This window comes from Schistocerca gregaria, chromosome 9 (assembly GCF_023897955.1).
Source record: "Schistocerca gregaria isolate iqSchGreg1 chromosome 9, iqSchGreg1.2, whole genome shotgun sequence".
Taxonomy (NCBI): domain Eukaryota; kingdom Metazoa; phylum Arthropoda; class Insecta; order Orthoptera; family Acrididae; genus Schistocerca; species Schistocerca gregaria.
Genome location: NC_064928.1, coordinates 220426267 through 220448958, shown reverse-complemented (window position 1 = coordinate 220448958; position 22692 = coordinate 220426267). Strand labels below are relative to the sequence as shown.

Genomic DNA, 22692 nt, shown 5'->3' with positions numbered 1-22692 from the left:
TCAAAGGGACACGCATTGGCTGAGGAACACTTCGATACCTACGAAGAAGTCGAAAATTGAGTTTTTGGTTTGCTCCAAAAGACGAACATTTCTATTGGCGTGGTGTCCACAAATTGCCAGAAAGGTGGTCAAAACGTATAGAAAACAATGGTCAGTACTTTGAATAAAATGTTTTTACTTTTCAATTCAAAATTAGTGTTTCATTTTCACAAAAAAACGCTCACTTCATACCGGTACACCTGGTAAAGCTCTTCACAGGTTGCGATTCAAAGGTCTTTCTGGCCTTAACTCGTGAGTCGTGGGACGAATTTGGCGGCAACACAATGCATTCCGAGGTGCGGCGTCAGGATTTCATGAAACAATCCAACTGAAATGTTACATTCTTCTGCAATCTCTCGGACAGACAATCTTCGAATGGCACGCACAGTTTCGCTGACGCTCCTGACATGAGAGTCGTCGGTTGGCGTCGGAGGGCCTCCTGAACGAGGGTTGTCTTTAACTTACGTCCGGCCATTTTTAACCGAGTGAACCGTCCGTAACACAGAGTACAGCTTAAGCACTCATCAACATAGGTTTCCTGCATTACTTGGTGTGTTTCTGTGAAGGTTTTTTTGAGTTTCACGTAAAATTTAATACACACGTGTCGCTCCTCTACTCTGCCATCTCGAAATTCGCAAACTGCGAGACACAACGGTCTACTTAATACAGCATTGAACAATAACTAACAGACGTGGAAAACGAAACTTCCGGCAGTCACACATTAAACACCGGCTTGTACAGGGATGCCAACCGCATTACGCTCCAACACCCCAAATTACGAATGTTTCGGAATTTTTTGAACAGACCTCGTATACTCACTGACTGGTAAGAAAAGTGAAGCACCCAGGTAGGGAGGAGTGAACGAAATTATACCTGACAGGCTGAAAGCTCATGTCATATTATTGCAGTGATTACAAAATCGCGTCAGATTTAAAAGGATTTGGTAGTATGTGGCCACTTACGAGTATGACGTTGTACCCCGTTTGGCCTGGAAGGATGAACTGCTGGTGTTGGGATGGGTGTCATAAGGCTAATGTATCTTCTCCTGGGAGAAGCTGGTCCACAACTGTTTTAGCTGGTCGTTTATATGCTGGGAAGGGGTTGACGTCCGAGCCGGTCTCGCACGTGTGCTGTCTGGGGCTCATCGTGTCACCCCAGCAACCACGGAATGACGTATTTAAGGGTCATAGTACACTACTGGCCATTTAAATTGCTACACCAAGAAGAAATGCAGATGATAAACGGGTATTCACTGGACAAGTATATTATACTAGAACTGACATGTGATTACATTTTCACGCAATTTGGGTGCATAGATCCTGAGAAATCAGTACCCAGAACAATCAGCTCTGGCCGTAATAACGGCCTTGATGCGCCTGGCCATTGAGTCAAACGGAGCTTGGATGGCGTGTACAGGTACAGCTGCCCATGCAGCTTCAACATGATACCACAGTTCATCAAGAGTAGTGACTGGCGTATTGTGACGAGCTAGTTGCTCGGCCACCATTGACCAGACGTTTTTAGTTGGTGAGAGATCTGTAGAATGGCCAGGGCAGCAGTCGAACATTTTCTGTATCCAGAAAGGCCTGTACAGGACCTGCAACATGCGGTCGTGCATTATCTTGCTAAAATGTAGGGTTTCACAGGGATCGAATGAAGGATAGAGCCACGGTTCGTGACACATCTGAAATGTAACGTCCACTGTTCAGAGTGCCGTCAATCCGAACAAGAGATGACCGAGAAGTGTAACCGATGACACCCCATACCATCAGGCCGGGTGATACGCCAGTATGGCGATGACGAATACACGCTTCCAACGTGCATTCACCGTGATGTCGCCAAACATGGATGCGACCATCATGATGCAATAAACAGAACCTGGATTCATCTGAAAAAATGACGTTTTTTCATTCGTGCACCCAGGTTCTGCGTTGAGAACACCATCGCAGGCGCTCCTGTCTGTGATGCAGCGTCAAGGTTAACCGCAGCCACGGTCTCTAGTCCATGCTGCTGCAAATCTCGTCGAACTCTTCGTGCAGATTGTTGTTGTCTTGCAAACGCCCCCATCTGTTGACTCAGGGATCGAGACATGGCTGCACGATCCGTTACAGCCATGCTGATAAGATGCCTGTCATCTCGACTGCTAGTGATACGAGGCCGTTGGGATCCAGCACGGCGTTCCATCTTACCCTCCTGAACCCATCGATTCCATATCCTGATAACAGTCATTGGATCTCGACTAACGCGAGCAGCAATGTCGCGATACGATAAACCGCGATCGCGATAAGCTACAATCCGACCTTTCTCAAAGTCGGAAACGTGTTGGTACGTATTTCTCCTCCTTACACGAGGCGTCACAACGACGTTTCGCCAAGCAACACCGGTCAACTGCTGTTTGTGTATGAGAAATCGGTTGGAAACTTTCCTCGTGTCAGCACGTTGTAGGTGTCGCCACCGGCGCCAACCTTGTGTGGATGCTCTGAAAAGCTAATCATTTGCATATCACAGCATCTTCTTCCTGTGGGTTAAATTTGGTGTCTGAGGCACTTCATCTTCGTGGTGTAGCAATTTTAATGGCTAGTAGTGTACATCGAATATAAAATGTACCTATCAGTCTCACAGCTCTCGTGCTTTAAGAAGTGGAAGTGCTTGCTAGCGTGAATGATAGGGAAAACCTTATCAATCAGGCGGCTGAATCTACCTTTTGGGCCCTTCCAGCCATTCATGCCATAATACTTATACACACACCAAAAAAAGTTTTGCATCACCCCGGTTCCCACAACTCCTGAAGATAGACGTTGACTGTCGACATTGTATCACAGACACAGTCCCTTTGACTGTTCAGATATGTCAACAAACCCGCCCAAAGAAGCAAACAACCATGCCTGAGTAGCGCCTATTAGACGGAGGGTTTCCCACAGCCGATCACTTCCAGTCATTCCACCAGGAAGGAGGTACACGGTTCGTGTTATCTGTGTTCCCCATGGCTGTTGTCGCCCACGCTATAATTTTAATCCAGTTTTAATGATTTTTGGTCTCCCTTGAAGGAAATTGAATTCTTTTCAGTTCATTGTAGCCAATTTTTTTATGTTGATGTTTAGTATTTTTTTCGGCCAATAAAGAAGGGGCCAAAAATGGCCATTTTTTTCAAATATCTATCTATAAGGGTGATACGTTAATTTCATGTTTCAGATAACCACGACCGGAGTTACAGCGACAACCGTCGATCTACATCCTTTCAGAGCTGCCTCGGGAAAATTCCTATTACACAGTGTAGATATTAACATTGTTCAACAAAAAATATCAATAAAAGCTTCAATGTGTGCTTTATTAATTTCAGCAAACCCCATTTGTCTACTACACACGTTATGTGTGGACATGGCAACTGGAGTACAGAATTTGTGGCTGGATGTCGTGCACTGTTGCACCCTACGTAGTTTAAGTAGCATAATGTATAAGAAGGTCCAAACACCTTCCCGACTTCGATATTTCAGCATTTTTGTCTCTCGTCGAGCGCATAAATTTGTTATTTTTTCCGTATTTGGGTCCGCAGATGAAGTATAGCTAAGTATACGTACAGTATAGCGTGGCCGTGTTCTTCATATAACGGGCGATCGAAAAGTTTCCATTTGAGTGCCTTGCTGCAGCGTATATGCAAAGAAGCGCGAATCCGATGGGAGTATACAAGGTGGTCCATTGATAGTGACCGGGCCAAATATGTCACGAAATAAGCATCAAACGAAAAACTACAAAGAACGAAACTCGTCTAGCTTGAAGGGGAAACCAGATGGCGCTATCGTTGGCCCGCTAGATGGCGCTGCCATAGGTCAAACGGATATCAACTGCCTTTTTAAAAATAGGAACCCCCATTTTCTATTTCATATTGGTGTAGTGCGTAAAGAAATATGAATGTTTTAGTTGGACCACTTTCTTCGCTCTGTGATAGATGGCGCTGTAATAGTCTCAAACGTATAAGTACGTGGTATCACGCAACATTCCACCAGTGCGGACGGTATTCGCTTCGTGATACATTAACCGTGTTAAAATGGACAGTTTACCAGTTGCGGAAAAGGTCGATATGGTGTTGATGAATGGCTATTGTGATCAAAATGCCCAACGGGCGTGTGCTATGTACGCTGCTCGGTATCCTGGACTACGTCATCCAAGTGTCCAGACAGTTCGCCGGATAGTTACGTTATTTAAGGAAACAGGAAGTGTTCAGCCACGTGAGAAAAGTCAACTACGACCTGCAACAAATGATGATGCCCAAGTAGGTGTTTTAGCTGCTGTCGCGGCTAATCTGCGCATCACTAGCAGCCAAAGTGCGCGAGAATCGGGAATCTCAAAAAGGTCGGTGTTGAGAATGCTACATCAACATCGATTGCACCTGTACCATATTGTTATGCACCAGGAATTACACGGCGACGACTTTGAACGTCGTGTACAGTTCTGCCACTGGGCACAAGAGAAATTACGGGACAATGACAGATTTTTTGCATGCGTTCTATTTAGCGACGAAGCATCATTCACCAACAGCGCTAACGTAAACCGGCATAATATGCAATATAGGGCAACGGAAAATCCACGATGGCTGCGACAAGTGGAACATCAGCGACCTTGGCGGGTTAATGTATGGTGCGGCATTATGGGAAGAAGGATAATTGGCTCCCATTTTATCTATGGCAGTCTAAATGGTGCAATGTATGCTGATTTCCTACGTAATGTTCTACCGATGTCTCTACAAGATGTTTCACTGCATGACAGAATGGCGATGTACTTCTAACAAGCCCGGCTCATAGTGGTTGAAGCGGTATTGAATAGAATATTTCATGACAGGTGGAATGGTCGTCGAAGCACCATACCATGGCCCGCACGTTCACCGGATCTGAGGTCCCCGGAATTTTTTCTGTGGGGAAAGTTGAAGGATATTTGCTATCGTGATAAACCGACAACGCCCGACAACATGCGACAGCGCATTGTCAATGCATGTGCGAACATTAAGGACGGGAAACTACTCGCTGTTGAGAGGAATGTCGTTACACGTATTGCCAAATGCATTGTAGTTGACGGACATCATTTTGAGCATTTATTGCATTAATGTGGTATTTACAGATAATCACGCTGTAACAGAATGCGTTCTCAGAAATGAAAAGTTCACAAAGGTACATGTATCACATTGGAACAACCGAAATAAAATGCTCAAACGTACCTACGTTCTATATTTTAATTTAAAAAACCTACCTGTTACCAACTGTTCGTCTAAAATTGTGAGCCGTAAGTTTGTTAGTCTTACAGCGCCATCTATCACAAAGCGAAAAAAGTGGTCCAACTAAAATATACTGCACGAATATGTAATAAAAAAATGGGGGTTTCTATTTAAAAAAAAAAAACGCAGTTGATATCCGTTTGATCTACGGCAGCGCCATCTAGCGGGCCAACCATAGCGCCATCTGGTTTCCCCCTTCAAGTTAGACGAATTTCGTTCTTCGTAGTTTTTTCGTTTGATGCTTATTTCGTGAGATATTTGGCCCAGTCACTATCAATGGACCACCCTGTATAAGCACCAACATGTAGGCAAAGGATCATTGTACTATTCGTGTCTTTCAGACGTATGTGCGAAAGTGCGGAAACGTGAACTGTGGCTACATTATTGCCAAATGTGTAGAAACAGTGCCAATGTGCTGTTACTGTTTTCTTGGCTGCCGAAGAAGAAACACCGGTAGAGAACCACAGGAGAATGAAGAATGCGTATGGGGCAGCATGTCGGTCGAAAGTCACACCATTGTGGAATGGTGCGCCAAGTAGCGTGCTGGCCACGATTCGACACAAGACGCTGGTCGACCGTTATACGTTACGGACATCTCAAGTGGGAGACCCTTCCTAGGCGCGCAGTCCGGAACCGTGCGACTGCTACGGTCGCAGGTTCGAATCCTGCCTCGGGCATGGATGTGTGTGATGTCCTTAGGTTAGTTAGGTTTAACTAGTTCTAAGTTCTAGGGGACTAATGACCACAGCAGTTGAGTCCCATAGTGCTCAGAGCCATTTGAACCATTTGGGAGACCCTTCAGCACGTGCTCTGCAGCCCTGATCTCTCCCCATGCGATTATTGCGCCTTCGGTCCGTTAAAAAGGGCCTTGAAGGGTCGACGAGGACGTACAGCAGACAGTTACGGACTTCTTTACGCAGCAGGACACGGTGTCCTAACCAACCGGGTATCTTCAATTGGTGCGTTAGCGGGGCGATTGCCTCCTTGCTCACGGCAATTTTATCTGATTGGCATACAGATTATGGATTGTATGACCCTCGAACTGAAACTTTTTGATCGCTCATTATACGCTGTAGATCTTAAGAAACTGCTCCACATGCCTAATATCGTGTTTCGCCCCCCCCCCCCCCCTTCCCTCCTGACCGCGCAGAAGTGCCGCAATACGACGTGGCATACATGCACTAGACTAATCCAGAATGAGATTTTCACTCTGCAGCGGAGTGTGCGCTGATATGAAACTTCCTGGCAGAATAAAACAGTGTGCCGGACCGAGACTCGAACTCCGGGCCTTTGCCTTTCGCGGGCAAGTGCTGTACTGACTGAGCTACCCAAGCACGACTCACGGCCGGTCCTCACAGCTTTACTTCTGCCAGTACCTCGGCCCCTACCTTCCAAACTTTACAGAAGCTCTCCTGCGAACCTTGCAGAACTAGCACTCCTGAAAGAAAGGATATTGCGGAGACAGGGCTTAGCCACAGCCTGGGGGATGTTTCCAGAATGAGATTTTCACTCTGCAGCGGAGTGCTAGTTCTGCAAGGTTCGCAGGAGAGCTTCTGTAAAGTTTGTAGGTAGGAGACGAGGTACTGGCGGAAGCAAAGCTGTGAAGACGGAGCGTGAGTCGTGCTTGGGCAGCTCAGTTGCTAGAGGACTTGCCCACGAAAGGCAAAGGTCCCGAGTTCGAGTCTCGGTCCGGCACACAGTTTTAATCTGCCAGGAAGTTTCATATCAGCGCACACACCGCTGCAGAGTGAAAATCTCATTCTGGAAACATCTCACAGCATGTGGCTAAGCCATGTCTCCACAATATCCTTTCTTTCAAGAGTGCTAGTTCTGCAAGGTTCGCAGGAGAGCTTCTGTAAAGCTTGGAAAGTAGGAGACGAGGTACTGGCGGAAGTAAAGCTGTGAGGACGGGGCGTGAGTCGTGCTTGGGTAGCTCAGTTGCTAGAGTGCTTGCCCACGAAAGGCAAAGATCCCGAGTTCGAGTCTCGGTCCGGCACACAGTTTTAATCTGCCAGGAAGTTTCATTAGACTAATGTCTGTAGTAGTTCTGAAGGGAATTGACACCATCAATCCTGCAAAGCTGTCCATGAATCCGAGAGCGTACGAGGGGGTGGAGTGCTCTTGTGAACAGAACGTTGCAGGGCATCCCACATATGCTCATTATGTTCATGTCTGGGGAGTTTGGTGGCCAGCGGAAATGTTTGAACTTAGGACAGTTTTCCTGGAGCCAGTCTGTAACAGTTCTGGACGCATGGTGTGTCGCAGTGTCCTGCTGGAATTGCCCAAGTCTGTCAGTATGCACATTGACATAAATGGATGGAGGCTGAGCTGTGGCCGGCTCGCATTGATGCCGTTTCTTCTTTGGCATTTTGTCACAATCGAGTGGCGTCTTATTGCTCCCTGAGTTACCACCGTAACAAGTTGTTGACTCGCCTCCGTCAATGGCAACAGCAGTACTGGTGTACCATATTTGGTGCGACCGCTATATTTGCGTGTGGTGGTGTGTGTTAGACAGTCGGTCTGTTGCGACGGTGCAGTGGGGAAGTCCCCACCGTGCGGAGTCATGCCGGGGCCGCAGGCGGCGGTCGGATTTGTGAGGCACTACCTGTGAGAACTGCGAAGTTCGTCGCCCACCGAACCTGGATACTGGAGTTGAGTAGTCAGTTAACCTGTTATGAAACCTCAACTGCTGTGACATCTCTTTGTTCATTGCCAGTTGTTGCTCCCTGGGCCGTTCCCGCGAGCAGTAATGTATGGTGTGCTGGAGTCGGCAAAATTTTTCAGCCATGTTCCTGTATGGTGTTTAACTATTGAATTGATCGTAACTTATTAGTGGTGTGCACCAGCGATATCTTCTGCCTTGTGGCCGTTAACGTTCCGGTTACCTGCCCTAGCGTAGTTTTCCGGCAGTGTGTTTTCCTCGCCGTGTTGATGCTGTCCGGCTAGGCGTGTAGTTCGACAGCCTTGGTGTTGTTCATATTTGTTTGAGTGGTTATTGTGCCTTGACTATTTAGACGCCAATTGTCAAGATGTAGTGCTGCTGGTATATTCGTGCTCGTTGATATTTTCGGTTGTCGTGCCGTTGGTCGGGTGGAATGGAATTGATTAGGTCGTTGGTTGGTTCTTCAGTCATCCCTAGATCGTGTTCCCATCAGGTTATTTAGTATTATGCTTGGCTGCCTGTCTCACGTAAACTTATGTTATAGTTTCCTCCCCAGGCTGATCCTTGGAACACTTCTGAGCACTGCTGTTCTGTTGTTTTGGACTGTGATTTTCTTTTAGTCTCAAGTACTGTGCAAGGCCTTCAGCCGAGTATTAATTTAGTTTGTTTTTAATGTTCAGTATGTGGCCTTCAGCTGAACTTCTACGTGAAATATTTTAAGATACATTCTTCAGCAGTCTTAAATTAAAATCTGAATAATCATTTGAAAATTTGAGACTTCTTCTCTCTATCTTAATTTTTGTTATCCTGCCCTTAAGCCTTGAGTTGTTCTGTGTTCAGTATATGGTCTTCAGCCAAACTTTATGTGAAATATTTTAAGATAAGGCCTTCAGTCGATTTAAAAGGTCATTGGTTTAAAACCTTTTAAAATTTTCTTACTGAAATTCTTGTTATCCAAGCTTTAAGCCCTCAGTTCTTCTGTTTTGTAACTAAGGCCTTCAGCCGTGTACATTCCTTAAGGCAATTTTAACAACTTGTGTTCTGGTCTTCAGCCATATTGTTTCTGAATTCTTTTAAGATCATGTGTAATTAAGTGTTTTAGCAAAATAAAGTTTGTATGTTTGTGCAACTAGCAGCAACTTATTGGGGCCCCTTTCCACAACCTGATCCGCTCTGTCCTGTGAAACCAGATTTCACACGTGTCCAGACAGAATGCTTACGTACGTGTCACCTGTCCGAATCGTATCTAGACAGATCAGGAGTCCCATATCACTCAGACTGAATATGCACCAAACCATTACAGAGCGTCCACCAGCTTCAACAGTCCCCTGCTGACATGCAGGGTCCATGGATTCATGAGGTTGTCTGCATCCATCCTTTCGATACAATTTGAAACGAGACTCGTCCGATCAGATAACATGTTTCCAGTCATCAAGAGTCCATCGTCGTTGTTGACGGACCCAGGCGAGGCGTAAAGGTTTGTGTAGTGCAGTCGTCAAGGGTACACGAGTGGGCCATCTGATGTTTTGTTGATTGGTTCGCACGCTGACACTTCCTGATGGCCCAACACTGAAATCCTCAGCAATTTGCGGAAGTATTGCACTTCTGTCAAGTTGAACGATCCTCTTCAGTCGTCGTTGGTCCCGTTCTTGCAGGATCTTTTATCAGCCGCAGCGATGTCGGAGATTTGATGTTTTACCAGATTCCTGATATTCAAAGTACATTCGTGAAATAGTCTGTAGGAAGGCTGCTTAGATTTTTATGTTGGTAACGCCACGTAGCGCTCTATATGAAAATCAGTGACTGCTGTGTGAAGTCTGTGGCTGGTTTGCGCTGTTGGAATATATGCTATTGTAGTGTTGGGCAGTTGGATGTGAACAGCGCGTAGCGTTGCGCAGTTGGAGGTGAGCCGCCAGCAGCGGTGGACGTGGGGAGAGAGATGGCAGAATTTTGAAAGCGGACGATCTGGACGTGTGTCCATCAGAAAGAGTAAATTTGTAATACTATATATCATGAACTGATACTTTTGAACATTATTAAGGTAAATACATTGTACATTGTTTGTTCTCTTTCAGAATCTTTCATTTGCTAACTACGCCTATCATTAGTTAGTGCCTTCAGTAGTTAAAATCTTTTATTTAGCTGGCAGTATTGGCGCTCACTGTATTGCAGTAGTTCGTGTAACGAAGACTTTTGTGAGGTAAGTGATTCATGAAAGGTATAGGTTATTGTTTGTCAGGGCCTTTCTTTCTTAGGGATTATTGAAAGTCAGATTGCGTTGCGCTAAGAATATTGTGTGTCAGTTTAGTGATGATCAGGATAAGTAAAGAGAGAAATGTCTGAGTACGTTCAGTTTTACTCACTTGTTTGAAAATCAAATAACGTAAGGGGTTTACCACAACAGTAATTCATTAATTTTTCTAAGGGGACGTTTCAAGTCGTACGGGAATATTCCCATTTCATCGCTATTTCGGAGATGCTCTGTCCCATTGCTCGTGCGCCGACTATAACAACACGTTCAAACTCACTTAAATCTGGATAATCTGCCATTGTAGCAGCACTAACCGACCTAACAACTGCGCCAGACACTTGTTACCTTATATAAGCGTTGCCAACCGCAGCGCCGTAATCTGCCTGTTTTCATATCTCTCTCTATTTGAATAGGCATGCCAGCACCAGTTTCTTTGGCGCTTCAGCGTATGTGTGGCCTTGGTTTAGCTATAATTGTTTCTTCGGTTCCTTCGCCGTTCTATTACACAGTCACATCACCATAAGTCGACTTGAACAGCTTTGTAGGGGTTCAAATGACTCTGAGCACTATGAGACTTAACATTGGAGTTCATCAGTCCCCTAGAATTAGATTTACTTAAGCCTAACTAACCTAACACATCCATGCCCCAGGCAGGATTCGAACCTGTGACTGTAGCAGCAGCGCGGTTCCGGACTGAAGCACCTAGAACAGCTCGGTTACAACGGCCGGTCTTTGTAGGGGTTTACATGTCCCTCATGTATATGTTACTCAGGTGACATCCGCGACCACGTGTGAAGTAACTGAGCTCCCTTGACGGAGCCATTCTTTTGCTCTGCTGCTTTAGTCGCAGCACAGTACTCACCACCTCCTTTTGATGCTGGTGGGGGTCCGCCTCTGGTGATGTCTAGAGGTCAGATACGCACTACACGAGGGTATCTAGGTACTTTTGATCTCGTTGTTGTTGTTGTTGTGGTCTTCAGTCTTGAGACTGGTTTGATGCAGCTCTCCATGCTATTCTATCCTGTTCAAGCTTCTTCATCTCCCAATACGTACTGGAACCTACATCCTTCTGAATCTGCTTAGTGTATTCATCTCTTGGTCTCACTCTACGATTTTTACCCTCCACGCTGTCCTCCAGTACTAAATTGGTGATCCCTTAAAACTTAAAAACATGTCCTACCAACCGATCCCTTCTTCTAGTCAAGTTGTGCCACAAACTCCTCTTCTCCCCACTTCAATTCAATACCTCATTACTTATATCATCTACCAATCTAATCTTCAGCATTCTTCTGTAGCACCACATTTCGAAAGCTTCTATTCTCTTCTTGTCTAAACTATTTATCGTCCACGTTTCACTTCTATACATGGCCACACTCCATACAAATATTTTCAGAAACGACTTCCTGACACTTAAATCTATACTCGATGTTAACAAATTTCTCTTCTTCAGAAAAGCTTTCCTTACCATTGCCAGTCTACATTTTATATCCTCTCTACTTCGACCATCGTCAGTTATTTTGCTCCCCAAATAGCAAAACTCCTTTACTACTTTAAGTGTCTCATTTCCTAATCTAATTCCCTCAGCATCACCCGACTTAATTCGACTACAGTCCGTTATCCTCGTGTTGCTTTTGTTGGTGTTTGTTTTATACTCTGCTTTCAAGACACTGTCCATTCCGTTCAACTGCTCTTCCAAGTCCTTTGCTGTCTCTGACAGAATTACAATGTCGTCGGCGAACCTGTGACTTATTAATCTGATAGTTCAGTAATTTTTACATCTGTCAACACCTGCTTTCTTTGGGATTGGAATTATTATATTCTTCTTGAAGTCTGATGGTATTTCGCCTGTCTCATACATCTTGCTTACCAGATGGGGGAGTTTTGTCAGGTCTGGCTCTCCCAAGGCTATCAGTAGTTCTGATGGAATGGTGTCTACTCCTGGGGCCTTGTTTCGACTTAGGTCTTTCAGTGCACCGTCAGACTCTTCACGCAGTGTCATATCTCCCACTTCATCTTCATCTACCTCCTCTTCCATTTCCATTTGATCTCGTAATGTGCGAAAATGCTCCGCAAAGCGCAAAAAGCCAGGTGCTCGACAGCACAAAGTATCGTACTGACCGTGGGGTAGGCCCTGCTGATGTTGAGGTTGTACGTGTAGTTCCCCCGCGCGCCGGGCACGGCGGGGCAGTGCGTGTAGCGGCAGGCGTGCGTGTCCATCCCGAGGAAGGGCAGCTCTCCGTGCGGGCTGTGCCAGAACGCCTGGCTCAGCAGCTCCTCCGCCGCCGAATCTGAAACACGCCGTCACACACCGAAATGACGCGGTGCAAAAGAGGCTTTTCTCTTCCTGTGTACCGAACGTGCATTGCAATAAATACACTCCTGGAAATGGAAAAAAGAACACATTGACACCGGTGTGTCAGACCCACCATACTTGCTCCGGACACTGCGAGAGGGCTGTAGAAGCAATGATCACACGCACGGCACAGCGGACACACCAGGAACCGCGGTGTTGGCCGTCGAATGGCGCTAGCTGCGCAGCATTTGTGCACCGCCGCCGTCAGTGTCAGCCAGTTTGCCGTGGCATACGGAGCTCCATCGCAGTCTTTAACACTGGTAGCATGCCGCGACAGCGTGGACGTGAACCGTATGTGCAGTTGACGGACTTTGAGCGAGGGCGTATAGTGGGCATGCGGGAGGCCGGGTGGACGTACCGCCGAATTGCTCAACATGTGGGGCGTGAGGTCTCCACAGTACATCGATGTTGTCGCCAGTGGTCGGCGGAAGGTGCACGTGCCCGTCGACCTGGGACCGGACCGCCGCGACGCACGGATGCACGCCAAGACCGTAGGATCCTACGCAGTGCCGTAGGGGACCGCACCGCCACTTCCCAGCAAATTAGGGACACTGTTGCTCTTGGGGTATCGGCGAGGACCATTCGCAACCGTCTCCATGAAGCTGGGCTACGGTCCCGCACACCGTTAGGCCGTCTTCCGCTCACGCCCCAACATCGTGCAGCCCGCCTCCAGTGGTGTCGCGACAGGCTTGAATGGAGGGACGAATGGAGACGTGTCGTCTTCAGCGATGAGAGTCGCTTCTGCCTTGGTGCCAATGATGGTCGTATGCGTGTTTGGCGCCGTGCAGGTGAGCGCCACAATCAGGACTGCATACGACCGAGGCACACAGGTCCAACACCCGTAATCATGGTGTGGGGAGCGATCTCCTACACTGGCCGTACACCTCTGGTGATCGTCGAGGGGACACTGAATAGTGCACGGTACATCCAAACCGTCATCGAACCCATCGTTCTACCATTCCTAGACCGCCAAGGGAACTTGCTGTTCCAACAGGACAATGCACGTCCGCATGTATCCCGTGTCACCCAACGTGCTCTAGAAGGTGTAAGTCAACTACCCTGGCCTGCAAGATCTCCGGATCTGTCCCCCATTGAGCATGTTTGGGACTGGGCTAAGCGTCGTCTCACGCGGTTTGCACGTCCAGCACGAACGCTGGTCCAACTGAGGCGCCAGGTGGAAATGGCATGGCAAGCCGTTCCACAGGACTACATCCAGCATCTCTACGATCGTCTCCATGGGAGAATAGCAGCCTGCATTGCTGCGAAAGGAGGATATACACTGTACTAGTGCCGACATTGTGCATGCTCTGTTGCCTGTGTCTATGTGGCTGTGGTTCTGTCAGTGTGATCATGTGATGTATCTGACCCCAGGAATGTGTCAATAAAGTTTTACCTTCCTGGGACAATGAATTCACGGTGTTCTTATTTCAATTTATAGGAGTGTAGTAAATCAAATATAAATTTAGAAAAGGCAGCTAATCAAATTTTTACTGACATTAATAAGTGGTTCATACCCAATTCACTGTCATTAAACTTTGAAAAGATCCACTATATGGAGTTCAGAACTTCCAAGAGATTTCATTCTGGTGTGTGTATAAAGTATGATGACATGGAAATAGGAGAAGTTGAGAGTGTAAAATTCTTGGGATTACAACTTGATAATAAATGTAGTTGGGAGCAACATACTTACGAACTGCTAAAGCGCCTAAACAAGTCTGTGTTTGCAATGCGAATGATGTCAGATATAGGAGATATAAATATAAAAATACTGGCCTATTTTGCTTATTTTCACTCCATTATGTCATATGGTATCATATTTTGGGGTAACTCCACAAACAGAAGCGTATAGTAAGAGTAATGAGTAGTGTAAATACAAGAACATCGTGTCGAAACGTATTCAAAGAATAGGGCATATTAAACACAGCTAAAGGTGGCGGGGGTAAAATACAGGGAGCGAAAGGCTATTTACAATTTGTACAGAAACCAGATGACAGTTATAAGAGTCGAGGGACATGAAAGGGAAGCAATAGTTGGGAAGTTAGTGAGACAGGTTTGTAGCCTCTGTCCGGCCCTATTCAATCTGTATATTGAGCAAGCAGTGAAGGAAACAAAAGAAAAATTCGGAGTAGGTATTAAAATCCATGGAGAAGAAATAAAAACTTTGGGGTTCGCCGATGGCATTGTAATTCTGCCAGAGACAACAAAGGATTTGGAAGAGCACTTGAATGGAATGGACAGTGTCTTGAAAGGAGGGTGTAAGATGAACATCAACAAAAGCAAAACGAGGATAATGGAATGTAGTCGAATTAAGTCGGGTGATGCTGAGGGAATTAGATTAGGAAATGAGACACTTAAAGTAGTAAAGGAGTTTTGCTATTTGGGGAACAAAATAACTGATGATTGTCGTAGTAGAGAGGATATGAAATGTAGACTAGCAATGGCAAGGAAAGCGTTTCTGAAGAAGAGAAATTTGTTAACATCGAGTATTGATTTAAGCGTCAGGAAGTCGTTTCTGAAAGTATTTGTATGGAGTGTGGCCATGTATGGAAGTGAAACATGGACGAGAAATAGTTTAGACAAGAAGAGAATAGAAGCTTTCGAAATGTGGTGCTACAGAAGAATGCTGAAGATTAGATGGGTAGATCACATAACTAATGAGGAGGTATTGAATAGACTGGGGGAGAAGAGGAGTTTGTGGCACAACTTGACTAGAAGAAGGGATCGGTTGGTAGGACATGTTCTGAGGCATCAAGGGATCACCAATTTAGTACTGGAGGGCAGCGTGGAGGGTAAAAATCGTAGAGGGAGACCAAGAGATGAATGCACTAAGCAGATTCAGAAGGATGTAGGCTGCATTAGATACTGGAAGATGAAGAAGGTTGCACAGGATAGAGTAGCATGGAGAGCTGCATCAAACCAGTCTCAGAACTGAAGACCACAACAACAACAATGAAGTTTGTTGTAAATAATACATCTCTTTTTCCAACTAACTGCTTAGAACACAGTATCAATACTAGGAGTCCAGTATTCAGCAACGCATATTTTCAATAAGTTACCAGCAACCATTAAGAGTTTAGTTTCAGACAAGGCACAATTTAAACATAATGTAAAAGAATTTTTGGTGGCCAACTCCTTCTATTCCATCCATGAGTTTCTCAACAAGTTCAGTAGACCATTTTAATGAAAATTTATTATACTTTAATTTTTGGCGATACTTGGTTGTAACAGCAATGTAACTAACTACTGTGTGAATGATAGATGTATGGAAAGCAGATGTAAGTCTTAAGTCTGCAAATTGTGGAAGTTTAATTTTAAATCTTGTACATAATCTGACTGTTCTTAACTGAGGATCACTGAAATGAATAATTTACTTCAATTTTTGACAATACTTGGTTGTAATAGCCAAGAAACTAGCAAATGTCCGAATGATGGATTTAATGAAAGCAGATCTAAGTATTAAACCTATAAATATTAGAAGTTTAAATTTAATTCATGTACATAATTTTACTGTGTATTGACTGAGCATCATAAAAATTAATGAAACTCAAGTTTTTCTAATTACATTTTTGTAATATGTTTATCTGACATGTTCCACACACAGGATGATTCCCTCTTTGTGGAATGAATAATTAATCTAATCTAATCTCAATCTTTTAGCAAGTGACAGTTGCACCACCACAGGTCACTGCTAAGCTGGGTGGGCGTCAGCAAACAAACTTGATGGTGGAAGAACAATACGAGTCGTTATCACCACAGCAGCTAAATGCCCGTCCATAACCTACGAGGCTGTTAGAAGGGAAGGAATATTGCACGCTCTGAACAGACTGGACCTGTCACAAGGATTGCAATTCAGACTCAAACACATATAACAAATCTCTCAATTGTGTTATAATAGGTGGTAAAAATAGAAAATAAGAAATTTTTAGAACGGATAGAGAAGTTGGTCAAGATGCGCCTGCCACCAGCGGTCTTCAGCAGAGTTATGAAAACATGATAAGGAATGATCGAAGCAGACGAAGTGAATTAAGATTTGTGCTGCGGCCGCGACTAGAACCCGGGTCTTCTTGCTAGGCAAAAATGCTAACCATTACACCACAGCAGTTGACCATCGTACTGCCGTGGTGTAATCGTTAGCATTTCTGCCAGGCAAGAAGACCCGGCTTCGAGTCCCAGCCGCGGCACAAATTTTAATTCATTTCGTCTGCTTCGATCACTATCGTAGATGATAAAAAGAGACTTAAATGTCTTAAGGAAACATTTAATTATATGATAAGGAATGTTCGCCAAAGGGTGACATCGGATGATGTCAAAATAATAGCTTATGCTCACGGCGCAGCGATACAAAAAGACAATGAGCAAAAATTGGAAGAAGAACTAAGTTCCTGGCACAGGGTATCTGAAGAAGCAGGCATGGAAATTAATGTAACAAAAAGTGAAGTACTGAAATTCACCAGAGAAAATGAAAAGAACTGAAGGCTGTAAGTTGTAATCATAAGAATCAAAGAAATAGATGCTTGCATATATCTAGTAAATAAGCTAAGCAGAAAAGGAAACTTCAACAAAGAAATTTCGGAGAGGATAGAAAATTGCTCAAAATTTTGTTATTGTGTTTCAGATATATTTGGGAATTGGAAAATGCCTGTCAAAGCAAAAATCATGATATGCAAACCATATTGTCAACCAATTTTGACCTATGAACGAGGAATGTTGGAGCCGGACAAAGAATGATCTGAGTGTAATACAAGCGACAGAGATGCGTTTTTTACAAGGAATCCAGGATAAGACGAGAAGGGGCAGGATAAGATTTCAAACAATATGAAACACGCTTAAGATGAATCCCATAAAAGAAAGTATGGGTAGAAATAGGCTGAACTGGTTAGGCCACGTTAAAAGAATGCGAAAAGAAATACTGTAATGAAGAACTCTGAAATGGACAGCATCTGGCAGAAGAACACTTGGAAGGCTGCGTACAAGACGGACAGGTCAGGTCAAGAAAGACGTGGATTGAAGAGGACTACAAGGGAAGGAAGTACTGAACAACAGACTGCTGGAAAAACAAGAACTTTGGTAGACGCTTTATGAGCTACGTGCATGAGCAGTAACATTTGAGAAAGAAGAAGTAGCAATCTAGTAGGGAATAGTCAGGTTTCTAAGCGTGGCACGAGGATGGCGTCAACAGTCTTCATTTAGCGATTGATGTTTCACTGGAGCTACCGGCTACTGCTTATAGGTGGCAGGACCAAACACCGATGCCTTCTGGGTGAATCCGATTCCGTTATCCAGTGAGATACGACAGTAACAAGACATCCCTCATTCCTAGTACTTGTACCGTCGTATGTTGTGCGTCGTTCACGTTATTTGGGACTTTATGTAATCACAACTCTGTGGCTGGATACCCTGCCTGTCATCGCAGCTACTGATTAACCTAACGCACGGAAGTCATGGTCGCCTTCTGCTTGTGTATGGAGTAAGCTTGGTTCTGTCACTCGTGTTTTAACTCGATGCGTATCGTGTTTTCTACGGCAGAGACTGGGATATAGCTCAGGGTTTGCCTAAACAAGCATGCAAAACCACCTAAAAACCACACTCAAACTGGCAACATCGGTCGTTAATGTGCCTCGTGGGTTCGATCCATTTATGGATCCCGTCTTCCGTCACAGGCTAATGCGCTGCCCGTTAAATTGTACGAGCAGGTTGCATATCCTGATACATCCAGGAAAAGCCAGTTTATTTATCAGGAGCCGTAAAAAAAAGAAGGGATTAACGTCCCACTCGGTAATATGTCATTAGACATAGGATAGGAGATAGATGGGGAAGGAAGTTCGCAAGGTCATTTTAAAGCGTTCATCCTGCTATTTGCATTGAGTGATTTACGAAAATTGCGAGGTACGTGTATCTGGATGGCTGAAAGGGAATTTGAACTATCGTCCTCTGGAATGGAAGTCCAGTGTCTCTCCTCTGATACATTCCATTCTATTTGTGTGTAGTGTAAGTAGTAAAGAAAACAAAGGACAAATTTAGAAGGGAATATAAATAATTTTTCAATGGTCTACAGTATACAAATACACCTCTTGGTCTACTTGCCGAATTTTGTGTTCTGTACTTTCTGCAAAAAGGCTTGGCAGTCCCTGAGTACCAACACGAGCTTAAATGTATGTATTGTGCTTCAAATAGCCTCCCTTATGGCCAATAGCTCCACTATATGTAGAAGCATCAGGTGCAGGTGCAATGATTTGATAGGCACCGCTAGGGGGGGGGGGGGGGGGGCTGAAGAAGGCGTGTCCTGTCCCGCTTCTGTTTTATAACCATATGTTTATCTACAAGTGTACTGTGACCAACTTTGTAATTTATGTCTTTTCTGTTTCATAAATCGTGTGGCAAGGGTGATACTGGAGCTGTAGTAAAGAGTATGTTAAAGGGATAGCCTGTAAGATTATTGGTAAGGGACTTCGCCATTTCTTGTAGCTTCTTACTAGCAGTGAAGATTGGTATGTTCGTTTCCTGTGAGATCTTTGACAAGGCTTGCTAGAGGCAGTATTTGGTGTACCAACAAGCGACGGAAATCGACAGTATGGCCTTCACCTTTGGTATATGTGAAGGGGATGACGCCCTCACCTGTGGCATAGGTAAAGGAGATGGGGCCCTCACCTGTGGTGTAAGTCAAGGTCAAAGGGCCCTCATCCTGTGGTGTTGGTGAAGGAGATGGGGCTTCACCTGTGGTGTAGGTAAGGGAGATGGGGCCCTCATCTGTGGTGTAGGTGAAGGAGATAAGGCTTTACCTGTGGTTTAGGTAAGGGAGATGGAGCCCTGACCTGTGGTGTAGATGAAGGAGATCGGGCCCTCACCTGTGGTGTAGGCTAAGGAGATGGGGCTTCACCTGTTGTGTAGGTAAAGGAGATGGGGCTGTCACCTGTGGTGTAGGTGAAGAAGATGGGGCTTCACCTGTGGTGCAGGTAAGGGAGATGAGGCCCTCATCTGTGGTGTAGATGAAGGAGATGGGGCCCTCACCTGTGATGTAGATGAAGGATATGGGGCCCTCACCTGTGGTGTAGGTGAAAGAGATGCCGGCCGACTTGGTCTGGCGCACCTTGCACGGCCGATGGCTGCTTGCCTCCTTGCACGGGTGCACCATTGCCGTCTGCACGGAACACCGCCTCGGCTCCACTGTGCCATTCACCCCTGCAACACAAGCACATGTCCACATGTAAGAAACTTCTGCTTCTGCACTCCTCACACCATCGCACTGTTTGTTATGGGCCCTCTGTGCTCTACCAGTGTCGTTCAACGCTTCCCTGTTATCGGGTGCAGCTACTCACGGAGTTCCAATGTGGGCTGTAATTACCGAATGAGACCCTGCGCTGCCCTGGAAAACAAGTTAGTTCCAGTTGTGGCCACCAGATGCAAATCTGAGGCTGTACACTGTTCGTATGAGGGGACAACATCCACACTGTCATTTGAGTAGCCATAGCGTGAGTGAAAAGAGAATTAGAAAGAGAGGCCATACGCTCTTAGTGAAACTGTTTTATGTGAACGGCAGCAATTACAGGGCTGCATTGAGAGAGTATCATTGGCTGTAAGATCTGATAGAGGCCCGATGTCATTAAATGGTTTAAAGAAGATTATGAACTTCGAAAACATTGGTAACTTGATGAGGCATCTGGAAGAGGAAGGCGTCACATCCAGGTGAAAGTTACTCGCGTGGTCGCGGTTGCTCCAACTGACGGTAGGCCCGGGTAGTGCTGGTGCTCGTGCAGTGGCACGAAAGTTGTCCGTTCCACAGTTAACAGTTTGGAACACTTTAAGATCTATTGTAGATTCGTCCCGGTACAAGATCCTGATGGCGCACCAACTGAAGCCTCATGATCCATAGCAACATTCTGAATTTGTCCTTCAGTTTCCGGCACGGGTCGAAGTTGCCGACATGTGGTCGGGCAAGATTCTGTGGCACATTTCACACAGAATGTTGCAGTGCATACACAGAATTGCCGAGTGTGGGGCACGGACAAACGGCGTATTGTGCACGGAGAACTATTACACTTGCCCTGTGTGACTGTGTAACGTGGTTTGACAAGTGCGTTTATTCTCGGTCCGTTCTTTCTTGAAGAGGGTACACCCGTCAAGTGTTACGTGGTGTCCGAATATTATCCAGAACTCTTTGTACAGCACGTGGGGCCTGCTTTGGAAGAGTGCAACTGTTTTCCTGCAAGATCGGACAGTGCCTCATGGCGCTCGCGCAGTGCAAGATACGCGTAATGCAACCTTTCGCGAGCTTGCTATCGCCAGAAGTTTCACTGATGCACCACCTGCGAGATCACCTGATCTGAGTCCATGTGACTTTTTGCTCCGAGGATATCGAAAAGGACACGTTTACCAGGGACGCTTTCGGTCCCTACCTGACCTGGAGGCCACGTTGCTCAGATTCCGCAAGAACGGCTGCGAACAATGGTTGATCACGTCGTTTTAGAGATGGAGCATATGGCCGACGTCTCCGGTACTCATATTGAACGAATTGTGTAAGTGGCAGTTCTACATCTACATCTACGTGATTACTCTGCTATTCACAATAAAGAGTCTGACAGAGGGTTCAATGAACCACCTTCAAGCTGTCTCTCTGTCGTTCCACTCTTGAACGGGGCGCGGGAAAAACGAGCACTTAAACTTTTCTGTGCGAGCCCTGATTTCTCTTATTTTATCGTCATGATCATTTCTCCCTATGTAGGTCGGTGCCAACAGAATGTTATCGCAATCGGAGGAGAAAAATGGTGATTCAAATTTCGTGAGAAGATCCCGTCACAACGAAAAACGTCTTTGTTTTAATGGTTGCCATTCCAATTCACGTATCATGTCTGTGGCACTATCTCCCCTACTTAGCGATAATACAAAACGAGCTGCCCTTCTTTGTACTTTTTCGATGTCATCCGTCAGTCCCATCTGATGCGGATCCCACACCTCACAGCAATACTCCAGAATAGGGCGGACAAGCATGGTGTAAGCAGTCTCTTTAGTAGACGTATTGCACCTTCTAAGTGTTCTGCCAACGAAACGCAATCTTTTGTTGGCTCTACCCTCAACATTATCTATGTGATCGTTCCAATTTAGGGTATTTGTAATTGTAATCCCTAACTATTTAGTTGAATTTACAGCCTTCAAATTTGTGTGACTTATCGCGTAATCGAAATTTAGCGGATTTCTTTTAGTACTCACGTTAATAACTTCACACTTCTCTTTATTCAAGGTCAATTCAAAAAGGTTCAAATGGCTCTCAGCACTATGGGACTTAACATCTGAGGTCATTAATCCCCTATAACGTAGAACTACTTAAAACTAACTAACCTAAGGACATCACACACATCCATGCCCGACGCAGGATTCGAACCTGCGACCGTACCAGTCGTGCGGATCCAGACTGAAGCGCCTAGAACCGCTCGCCCACCGCGGCCGGCCAGAGTCAGTTGCCAATTTTCGCACCATACAGATATCTTATGTAAATCATTTTGCTATTCGTTTTCGTCATCTGATGACTTTACAAGACGGTATATGGCAGCATCATCTGCAAACGCCGGGCGTTGTGGCCGAGCGGTTCTAGGTGCTCGAGTCCGGAACCGTGCGACTGCTGCGGTCGCAGGTTCGAATCCTGCCTCGAGCATGGATGTATGTGATGTCCTAGTGCATAGAAACATGGTACGGGTGCAACCGATGTTGATGTCGCATTCTCAACACCGACATTTTTGAGTTTCCCGATTCTCGCGCAATTTGTCTGCTACTGATGTGCGGATTAGCCGTGACAGCAGCTGAAACACCTACTTGGGCATCATCATTTGTTGCAGGTCGTGGCTGACGTTTCACATGTGGCTGAACACTTCCTGTTTCCTTAAATAACGTAACTATCCGGCGAACGGTCCGGACATTTGGATGATGTCGTCCAGGATACCGAGCAGACCATTGTGCATTTTGATCACAATATCCATACATCAACACAATATCGACCTTTTCCGCAACTGGTAAATGGTCCATTTTAACACGGGTAATGTATCACGAAGCAAATACCGTCCGCACTGGCAGAATGTTACGTGATACCACATACTTCTACGTTTGTGACTTATACAGCGCCATCTATCACA

General features: G+C 45.5%; 1 protein-coding gene across 1 annotated transcript in view; it reads right to left on the bottom strand.

Annotated features, from left to right (window-relative positions):
• The window catches only part of LOC126292012 (MD-2-related lipid-recognition protein-like), a 46915-nt gene that overhangs the window by 6883 nt on the left and 17340 nt on the right, over positions 1 to 22692 (bottom strand). The window contains exons 2-3 of the mRNA XM_049985804.1: positions 19613 to 19750; positions 12337 to 12506 (exon numbers count right to left, since the gene is read on the bottom strand). Coding sequence (XP_049841761.1) covers positions 12337 to 12506; positions 19613 to 19750 — 308 coding nt within the window. The remainder of the gene's footprint in view (positions 1 to 12336; positions 12507 to 19612; positions 19751 to 22692) is intronic.